The sequence below is a fragment of the Impatiens glandulifera genome, chromosome 5 (genome assembly GCF_907164915.1).
Source record: "Impatiens glandulifera chromosome 5, dImpGla2.1, whole genome shotgun sequence".
Taxonomy (NCBI): domain Eukaryota; kingdom Viridiplantae; phylum Streptophyta; class Magnoliopsida; order Ericales; family Balsaminaceae; genus Impatiens; species Impatiens glandulifera.
The window spans coordinates 48,958,097-48,969,471 of record NC_061866.1 but is presented as its reverse complement, the minus strand read 5'-3'; the positions used below and the strand labels follow the sequence as shown (position 1 = coordinate 48,969,471).

General features: G+C 36.4%; 1 protein-coding gene across 2 annotated transcripts; it reads right to left on the bottom strand.

The window, feature by feature from the left end:
• Positions 1-6,100: 6,100 nt before the first annotated feature.
• Positions 6,101-11,033, bottom strand: LOC124938565 (probable galacturonosyltransferase 15). 2 transcript variants are annotated; one of them, XM_047479033.1, is made up of 6 exons: positions 10,502-11,033; positions 10,345-10,388; positions 7,868-8,038; positions 6,996-7,568; positions 6,594-6,917; positions 6,101-6,510 (listed from the first exon to the last, which is right to left on the bottom strand). In XM_047479033.1, the coding sequence occupies exons 1-6, from the start codon at positions 10,665-10,667 to the stop codon at positions 6,220-6,222; spliced, it is 1,569 nt and encodes a 522-aa protein (XP_047334989.1). In that variant the 5' UTR covers positions 10,668-11,033; the 3' UTR covers positions 6,101-6,219. The 2 variants fall into 2 exon arrangements, with proteins under 2 accessions (XP_047334989.1, XP_047334990.1); XM_047479034.1 differs by having other exon boundaries at positions 7,868-8,033; positions 10,502-10,597.
• Positions 11,034-11,375: the final 342 nt, after the last annotated feature.

Here is an 11,375-nt window from a genome sequence, read left to right as displayed (position 1 = left end):
GCAAATCCAAGTTGGTCTAGTAAGGCAAGAGAGATTAAATTTTCACCGAAGATTCAAGATGTATCGTACTTCCGTAAATACCCTCTCAATTCCATCACGCGTCTTCAAACGCATTGTTCCGATCCCCATCACCCTACAAGACTTGTTGTTACCTAACAAAACTTCACCCATCGAAGTCTTCTCATAGGTCTCGAACCAACTCTCGTTAGGTATCATATGGAACGAACACCCGAAATCCATAATCCAACGTTTGTCGGAAGTATTAGTGGAGACAACGAGAACATTCACACTTTCATACACATTCTCGACCTCTTGAACAACCGCCGCTTAAAGTTCCCCACCTTGTCACAATTGTAGCACTTAATAGATTTCTTCCCGAATGACTTTGAACGCATTTTTTTCTTGTTTTTATTTTCTCTTTTCTCGGTTCTCCTTCGAACCAAGAGTTCATCTCTACTCACATTGCTCTCTTCATTCTTTTTCTTTTGGTCATTCGATCTCAACGCATTCATTACATCATCGAGGGTAAGATCCTCCCTCCCATTCTCGAGTATGTCTACGAACGTCTAATACGACTTCGGTAAAGAATTCAAAAGCATCAGTGTCTTATCCTCATTGACAGAAGATTGAAAAATCACCGTGTGTCTTTGGTGAGAGTATATTCACATATATATACACTCATGATATTCTATTATCTCTATTACCTAAAATACATGATATTATCTCTATTACCTAAAATAAATGATCAAATTAATTAGTATCAAATTAACTAATTCAACTCAATTAGTATTATATCTATTATCCCCCGTCAAGTGCTGCGTGGGGTGAAGACACACGCAAAGCTTGGACCGTAGAAACTCAAAGGCCGGACGAGGAAGACTCTTCGTGAAAATATCTACAAGCTGAAGATGAGAGGGAACAAACTCAGTGGAAATGCGCCCAGATGAGACCAATTCACGAACAAAGTGATAATCGAGATCAATGTGTTTAGCTCGCTTAAGTGCTACAGGATTCTGACTCAAGAAAATAGCACTCTTGTTATCACACAACATAACTTGCCGAGTAGGAGGAAGAGCCCCCAATTCCTGAAGAAGATTAATAACTCAAACAAGTTCAGCAGCTGCATTGGCCATTGCCCGATACTCGAACTAACAGCTGGAACGAGCAACAGTTGGTTGTTTCTTTGCACTCCAAGAAACAAGATTACCCCAAAAAAAATATAGAGTACCCATAAGCTGAGCGACGAGTCTCAACACAACGAGCCCAATCCGCATCAGAGTATCCTAAGATGGAAGAGTCAGGACGCTTAGTGAACAAGAGACCAAAATGAAGAGTACCCTTCACATAGCGAAGGTTACGCTTAACAACCAAAAAATGATCTTCAGTAGGCGACTGAAAAACTGACTAACAGAGCTGAAAGTATAAGATAGATCTGGTCTAGTGATGGTCAAGTACTGCAGAGCAAAGTTGAGGACAATGGGAAGTTGGTATTGAAGAAAATATGGGAGGTAATCCGGGAAAAAACGCAGAAAGTAGAATGGCCTCCTCTTGTATGGTCAACGAAGATTATCCCTCGACACCAGTTCATTCTATGGCTCGCCTTCTAGGAAAGACTCAGCACTCGTGATCGTATCAGTAAGTATATGGGCATCCCGGACGCGAGCTGTCTTCTATGCATAGGAAATGAAGAAACCATAGATCACATATTCGGGAGCTGCTGTATTGCTTCGGAGCTTTGGGACAGATTCTATAAAAGCCTGGAGCTGACCAGTTTCCCGAGCGAATGGAATGAAATCAAAGAAGCAGCACTACTCAAACCAAGGGAAATAAATTTGCAACAAGCGTGTTCAAGTGTGGCTTTGGAGCAGTGGTGTATAACATTTGGCAAGAACGGAATGCAAGGGTATATGACAGAACCCGCAAGAGCACTGACGAGTTATGGAAAGATATTGTATCGAATTGTAGCGCCCTCGCGGGAACGTGGAGAAGAATTCCAAGCACGGAGCAGAACTGGAATATCTGCAGAACTGGAATTTACCGTTTTTTAAACTCACTAGAATTGAAAGCATTGTAAACAAATAATTCATTTACGTTTTTAGCTTTTAGCTTTTATTCAGAATGTTACGACTTCAAAATAATTCTAGGTCTGTCTAGAATGATCTCTTAAACTCGTGATTTTTTTCCCGTTTTTGGGAATTTTTAATGAAATGACGCTAAGTCATTTCCCCCTTAGAGCCACTAAACGAGTTTTGTGACGTTCAATTGACCCATCTGCAAGAAACTTTGTACGAAAGACCCACTTAGAGCCAACAACATTAGTGCCAGAAGGTCGAGGCACTAAATCCCAAGTTGAGTTTGAGCGAAGAGCATCAATTTCTTCTTGCATGGCAGCAAGCCACTGAAGAAGCTTAACAGTAGACTTGAATCCACGGGGCTCAGAGGTGACTAAAAGAGCTGAAAGAAGGGCAGAAGATGCTAAATCAACTGGATAACGTGGCTTGAAAGTACTAGCACGAGCTCGAGTGATCATATGATGAGTAGGCTGAGCAGCCTGAGCTGGAGACTCAATGTCCTGGGGTGGTTCTGGAGCTAGAGGCTCAATGTCAAGAACATGAAGCACAACATGATCAATAATAGGTGGCTCCAAAGGAGGTTCATCGAGAACCAAGGACGGTGAGCGAGCAATGTCATCAACCGAAACACAATGTATAGGGTGAACAGGAGCCGAGACAAGAGCCAGAGAGGAGGCAGATGAGATATCGAGAAACGTCGAGATATCTAGGTTAGTGACTTTCGTAACAGATGGTACTCGTGAGAAAGGAAAGTGAAGTTCATCGAATTGAGCATGGCGAGTGATAAAGACTCGAGAAGAGTCCGGATCAAAACAACGAAAGCCCTTCTGCGTACTGCTATAACCCATAAAGACGCAAGGCCGACTACAAGGTTCCAATTTATGAGCAGCATAGTCACGAAGATACGGATAAACACGACAACCAAAGGTCTTAAAAGTATCATAACTAGGCGGATAACCAAATAACACCTAAAAGGGAGAAATGTTATCAAGTATCATAGAGGGTAGCCTATTGATGACATAGGCGGCAGTGGCAAATGCATCAAACCAAAGAGAAGCGACACCTGAGCATGAAATAACATAGATAGACCAGACTCAGAGATATGACGATATTTACGTTCGGTCCTGCCATTTTGTTGTGGTGTATAAGCACAAGAAATCTGGTGATGTATACCATGCAGATGCATAAAATCAAGAACCCTTCCATTTATCAACTTAGTACCCCCATCTGTCTGAAATATTTTAATGGTTTGAGAAAATTGATTACAGACGAAAGCATGAAACCGAACAAGCACATTATAAAATTCGGACTTAGTACGCAAAATGATATATCCACAAAAAACGAGAGAAATCATCCACAAAAACCACATAATATTTGAACCCATCAGAAGTGGAAATAGGTGCAGGTCCCCACAAATCACAATGAATTAAGTCAAGAACAATAGTAGCACGTTTGTCATTTAGTGAAAATGGTAAACGCTTGTTTTTGGCCAATTGGCAAAAATAAGCAGAGGCTAGGGTTTGGTAAAACTGAAGTAACAGATAAACAACACTGCTTATTTAACAATGAAATAACAGAAACTAGGACATGCCCCAGGCGTAAATGCCACAAATCAAAGCTGCAACCAAAGCTGAAATACCCCGATCAAGTAAATAAAGTCCCTAATTACGCCTTCCCTGAGCCAGGATTTTCTTTGTGAGTCGGTTCTGAATCATGAAAAACTTGTCAGAGAAAATAACATTCACAGGGTAATCCTTAGTTAATTTACTTATAGATAGAAGGTTCTTTGTGATAGGCGGGACGACAAGTACATCTAGTAATTGACTATCCCTAGAAATTTTAGTATTGTCAATATGAGAGATATTTAAAACATTGTCATTACCAACTATAACCGAACCATTACCAGAATAGGGCTCATTAGTGTCAAGAGCTGAAAGTTGGTTTGTCATATGAGCCGAGGCACCCAAATCAAGATACCAATCAGGGTTTTGATCCGAGACATTGCAAGAGGACGTGAACGCCTGAGCAAGGTAGGCAGCTGAGTTGGAGTTGAGAGAATTCAAGTATTTGGAGCACTTATCAGCGTAGTGCTCCCCACGACATAATTGGCATCTAGGCGTGTGACGAAACCCACCTCCACCAGAATTGTTACGACTACCAGAATTAAATGAAGCACCAGAACCTGAACCATTGTTACCATTATTAAAGTTTCCTCCTAAGCGAGAAGAGTACTACTGTTGGGAGGTGCGAGACGATGGTTGAGACGACGACTTAGGGGCAACCGTCTGAAAATTCTGGCGAACAGCTGAGAAAGCAAGAGAGGGAGACAAACCCTCCATGGATTTAAGCATCATATTAAATTGTACATCCTGGTGGAGAAGATCACGTAGAGACGGAACTGGAGAGATGGCCATCTTAGTGTCGGCAAAACCTGCAAATTGCACCCCCAACTCGCGGAGAAACCAGTGCCTTTTATCGTTGGCATCAATGGAACGGTCGATGGCATGCAGCTGATCACAGAGATGTTTAAACTTCTTTCCATAGTCTTCAACGGAAAGATCTCCTCGGCGAAGTGATAGACTCCTCCCGTAGTTGATGAGAACGGGACACAAATACATAGACACTTTCAAGCGCCTCCCACACTTGTTTGGCGGATGTACAATCGATGACCTCCGAGGCTGCGTCGGTAGAGAGAGATATATATATGACACTAAGGAGGCGTGTATCTTTCAGACACCACGTCTTGTAAGCCGGGTTTGCAGTGACAGCGCCGTGATCGTGGGAGACGACGCCGGAGTCGTACCGTTGAGGTTGTCCAAAATGTCAAAACACTCGGCCATTTGTGTTGTTTGGAGGCGACACATCAAGTATGTGGAGGCTTCAAGTTTAAGTGACATCATATTTATCATTGTGGTAACAGTGATAGGATCATTAGCAGAGAATGACATGATGATGACGAAAATGACCAATGTCACCAAGACAGAAGAAGAGGAGAACAGGATGTGAAAACAAACGAGGTAGAATTTAGGGTTTAGGAACGAACTCGCTTTGATACCATGACAGAATATGTAAACTTGAGAGAAGATTGAAAAGTCACTGTGTGTCTTTGGTGAGAGTATATTCACATATATATACACCCGTAAGATATTGTATTATCTCTATTACCTAAAATACAGGATATTATCTTTATTACCTAAAATATATGATCTAATCAATTAGTATCAAATCAACTAATTCAACTCAATTAATATTATCTCTATTACTCATCTTTTTACTTCTCCCCGATGTTTTCTAAATTAAGGAGAATCTTGACATAATCGTCGAAATGAGTCTGTAAATTCTTCCCCTCAGTCATTCTAAATTTGAAGAATCTTTGTTTGATGTAGATCCGAGACGATAGTGTCTTAATCATATAGAAAGATTTCAACTGAAGTCACACCTCTATTGCCATCGTGGCACTAGCAACCTCTCGTAGTACCTTGTCACTGAGACTAAAATCAATGTGTTATAGGTCATTTCCAGCACCTCCATCTTTTTTTCTGCTTCCATCGAGACTGGTAATTTCGATTCCCCCTCGAGTATTTTAGCAACTCACATGTTGCCTAGATGTGCCATCATCTTCATCTTTCATAACCCAAAATCCTTCGTCCCATCGAACTTCTCGATATCCACCCTAGAAATTGACCCCATCTCAAGTCAAAGAAAATCGAACAGCGACCGCCTTAGACCAACCTCGCTCTGATACCAGTTTGTTGTGAAAACTATCACCCGAAAAATGAAAAGTAGAAATATATCATACGTCTTACTTTCAGAGAATCGATTTAATAGTTTTATAATTACAAATTCTAACCCCTCTACTCGTTTATAATATAAATATATATTGAATTTTAGAATTCATAAATAAGAAAGAGTCAAAATCCTAAACCCAATTCCATAATATATAAATTATTAATTTATTTTTTTCTGTGATTCAAATTATGTTTTAAATCATCTATATTTTGGTAGAGAAATATGCATTATGTATTTAATATGAAAAAGAGAGAGATCGAGGCTGAAGGCAAAACCTTCTTCCCTCTTGTCAGCCCAGCAGCAGCAGTTATATATCTATTGAAATGGTTCCTAGTTAATTCCTCCTAATATTTATATACTAGTAATTAATTCTACAATTCCTAATATATTCGTTTGTAACATTTACATATCGCCACCAAATGGTTCTTAGTTCAGGGACCCCAACCTCAAGCCATGGCTTTGCCGGTCCACTATAGTGCAGAACCGCCACTTTTTCCAAATTTATTACTAATAATTCTTCTGGTAAGAACCGACTGCCTAATCCAGCAACGTGCCATGAACTCTCAATTGGATGCACATATCCTTCAAATGCTAACATTGCTGGTGCCAGTGTTCCAGCTTCCCATAATGCCAATCCAGATTTTACATTCTGTTTCATCATAATCATTCATCATCATCATCATCATAAAATCCTATTAATATATAGATAGTAGATAGATTGAGAATACTGACAAGTTTAAGCCATTGATGGTAAGCTCTAGTAACGTTGGTCTTCCTCCATGCTTGAAGATCAAAGATGTTCGTGCCATATAACCATCCACATGCGTCGTCTTGGGCAAACTTAGATGATATGACAGTCTGAGAGAAATTGAAGTAGTTCTTGTACATTCTTCCTGGACAGCATTCGTGTCGACCTCCATTAGTACTGCACCCTGGTGAGTCAAAAACTGCACCTATGACTTTCCCATTAAGATCCATTTCAAATAAACTAGACAAGTCGTGCTGTACCACCACATCATCGTCCAAGAACAACACCCTGTCCAGCTCAGGAAACATCTGTCCACAAAACATACATAAATTAAGACGAGTGATCAGTCAATTGATCATCGAAAAGAGAGTAGTTATTAGAAGAACCTCGGGAATATATATTCGGAGATGATTCAAGAGAGAAAGATAGGCAGGGCTTAAGACATGATGATCATCTTGTTGTTGTTGTTGTATGTTGTTGAAGTTATATTGTTTCCAAATCAAGCGATGAATATCAAGCATCTCTTTGACAGAGACATCGAGTTCGCGAGACCAATCGTATTGATGTAGTCCCTTCACTTCAACAATGGCTGATGACGAGGTAATTAATGAGTTGAGTGCAAACCATGCATGCATAGATGAGTAAGTTTTCTTGTCGGTTACTACGTGGAAAACTAATTTCTCAGGGTGAGAGGAACTTTCTATGGTAGAGGTGACCACAACCGAGGCGGCGAGAACATTGTCGGTTAGGAGAATCACGTGATGAAAATAAGGGCTTGTTAGACGATAAGCACTTTGTGGTTTTGGTAAGGGAGATCGTGCCATGGCATTTACTGCATACTCTTCTGCCAACTTAAGACAAAGACAGTTTAAGCTCTTGGGGATTCCATGTGAAGCTAAATGCCAGAATATCGACTCACGCTTCTTAGCTGATTTTACGCTATGCTCCAGTTTCAACATCTGCAAATTAAGTTCAAACATCTAATTATTATATATATAGGTTTGAATTCATTCACCTAAACTACTAAGCTTATAAAAGAAATAAAATAATTATTTAATGTTTTATTACTCCCCAACCTACACTTTTTACTATTGATTCAATTAAAAAGTAACCCATCTTGGAACCCTAGTAAAAAAAGGTAGCATGTCGCATTATTGAGGTACTAAATAACCGTAGTTACTTATAGTTCAACTACAATATTAGGTTTGAGAGCTTGTCGTTGTTGTCGTTATTGGTAGGGTTTAAAAAAAATACGTACCATAACTTTTGTCTTGAAAGCAAACGTTTTGAGGTCCTCCATTGAAGTCGCATCCTTCACAAAATCCTTAAACGATGGTAGCATAGACCCATCAAACGGGTCGGTTACTCCAACCATCCCATCTTCTACATCACTTGCTTCAGAAATGGCTCTTCTTAACTCATCTCTGAGCTTCATTCCATTGCATAAACAGACACATTAAATAAAGGGGAAATAGAAGAAACTAAACTGTCTAGTTAAGGTGTATCCGTCTTGAACCAATAAACAAAGAAGAAAGTAGATTAATCATGCATGCTTTAGTTGGAAATTAAGGAAAAAAACATTATAGGCATTCATTGGGACAATTGGATTTCAAGAAAGTGACTTCACCTTTAAGTTTTACAACTTGCATTACCACCAATTAATATATTTTCTAATTTTCAATCACTAACTACTAATTTTATTGTACTTAATTTATACAATTAAGCAAGCAATTAATAGCTTAAACTAACAACATTCAATTCATGTTACCATAAAATTGCAAAATAAATTAAAACAATTATTAGCTCTTTACAAAAACAAGCTAAAGTTTTTAATAACAACACTCATTATAATAGTTCAAGTAAAAAAAGTTAGTGTTTATGAGAAATGAGAACAAAAAAAAAGTTAGTGTTTATGAGAAATGAGAACAAAGATCACAGACTTGATAGATGTCGACATACTAGCTTCCTAAATTAAAAATATATATATATATAATAATAAAATGAAGTATTAACTTTAAGCTTATTTTACATGAGAATATTAAAGTTTTTTTTTAACTAAAAAGGTAAGTTCATTTAATTAATTGTTTTGGAAGATTGTAATCCATTGTAACAAAGAGATAATTAGAGTTAAATCAATCTTAAACACATTCTAGTTGGATTTACGATAAATAATACATTTTTTATTTAGGCTGAAAACTAAATTAAAACCTTTTTATTACAAGTCTAACACTAAACAATTATTAGGAATCTTAATTACAAATCTATTTTGAAAAAATAGCTATATATTTATTAACCCATAAGATAAATTTATGAAATAATCTGATATAAAATATCTCGGATTCTGGTACTATTTACAAGTAGATGTATCTCTTGCTGATTAAACTGAGTTTGTTCTTGTTCTATAATATTAATTGCTTGACAAAATAAGGATGCTTAGATATCAACATGAAACAGAATGACCCCACATGCAATATATTAAATATATAGGTTCAAAAAATATATATAAATAAGAAAATTACAACACAAATGGTTGAAAGAAGTTTGTAGGTACTATTATACTGCTATGTTATAACTTTGTACATATTTAAGAGTTTCACATCATGATATTCAAATTAAAAAGTAATCGATATTAATTTTCATTTTCCAGATAAGTTAGTTATCATGTCAGGGTCTTTGTTTGGAATTAACTTTGATTAGAATCCAATAGATTGGAAGAAACTGGATTTTATTAGATAATGAAAGTTGGAGGTAGTTTGATCTTTGGTCTTTTGTTAGGTTTAAAAAAAAAGTATTTTTTTTTATCAAATCATCACTATCAATCTAACCATTTAATTCATCAAATAAAATACCAAAATACATTTATTTTACTTTTAGTAAATTTTAAATTTATAAATAAAGAACACTTTGATAATTCATTCTAATTAATTTTATCAAACTATATATATATTTTTTTTAAATATATAAAACATCCAAATCAAACAGGCCCTTACATATTTATTTATCCTAGTTTGCAGGGAAAATGAAACAAGAAAAGAATAAAGATATATATATATATATATATATATATATATATATATATATATATATATATATATATATATATATATATATATATATATATATATATATATATATATATATATATATATATATATATATATATAAAATAAGGAGAAAAAAAACATATTTATGATGTTTTCATTTTTCTAAAATAAAATACCATCTAAATTTTGGTTAGAATAAAAAACAATTCCACTAGTGAGGACCAGGAATGAGTGGTTGATAATGTGACTGTCATGCATCATGCATGCAATATCACTCAACTATATATGATCGAGGTCCATATTCTATATATGTAATTAATTTGGTAGTAATAATAGATCAATTAAATAGTGCCAAGCTGTCATAGTTAAGTGTAACTAATTTAAGGGCTTGTCAAATAGTACTCAAATACTCAAATTATTATAATTGTTTTTAATTAGTTCATCATTTATGTATAATGTTAAATCAAATAATTATTAATTAACACTAGCTAGCTAGTCCATGATTGTAATAATTCAATTATTGAACTATTACAATTTATATTTGTAACAAGATTTAGATCAAAGGCCTCACTAGTCACTTCTAATTTTTAGGGAAGACTTTAAAAATTTAGACCTAATATAATAATTATACTAACATGCTTGTAGTTCATAATAAATTAACATGGCAATAATTAGTTATAAGAGTACTGACCAGTACGGCGTCGCCTCGGCCGAAAAAACTGAATCGTATGCATTCTGTTGAATCAGTTAAGAAATAGAATCATCAAGAGATTTGAACTTCAATCCTAATCTATGTTCTGTGATGAACATCTGATGAAGATATCAAGAACATTTGAGATTAATATTACCTAATGGTGAACAAGCGGCAGTCGATTCGATGACGACGAATGCAATTCTTACGAAGAGAATTCCAAGCATCAACAGAACTGGCAACAGAGTGCGATAAGATAACCGACGGAGAATTGATCCCTTGCCTTTATTCAGATCGGCGCCACCGGTTACTCCGCCTGCCATAGTGAAAGATAGCGATAGTTTCTTTATTCCAGAGGTTGTAGAACTTCATCTTCCTCTCTCAGATCTTAGATTCGATTGCTCAAAAGTATTTCTCCAGAACTTTACGCCAGATTTCCGCCTCTTCTTAAGGTGATATATCATATTTTAAGCTATAATATGGCACATTGATTCAAGTGACTCCAGCCGCAACAATCTACAACTGTATATATAGTCTATCTATTAGATCGATCAACCGATAATACTTTTTGAATCGAAATCGAAGAAATTAAAACTGAATTATGAATGACATGCTCGAGATCTTAGAAACTGCATTGAATTGATCAAAATCAAACGGAATAAATCACTTAACAGGTAAAATTACATTTGATTTGAATGATAAGATGTCAGTTATGATGAGTAGCTAGTTGATAATCTGTATTAAATTCATGTATAGATTCGATAGATCGTCACGAGATTGCATTGATTACCTGGCTAGCTGGCTGGAATATAGTAAGCTCTGGCAGTTGGAATCAAAACAATATGAGGTGGAAGTTAGCTTTTGAGAGCATCGAGAGAGAGAAAGCCAAAACTAATGCCGCGTTAGAAGCCGCGGGAAATGAGATTGGCGCACCATGAATGAAAGAATAAACACTACTGTAGTCAAGAGAGGGAGTGAAGAAGGAAAAATAGGGTTACAAATTTGGCCTGAATTTTCTGGTAAAATTACAG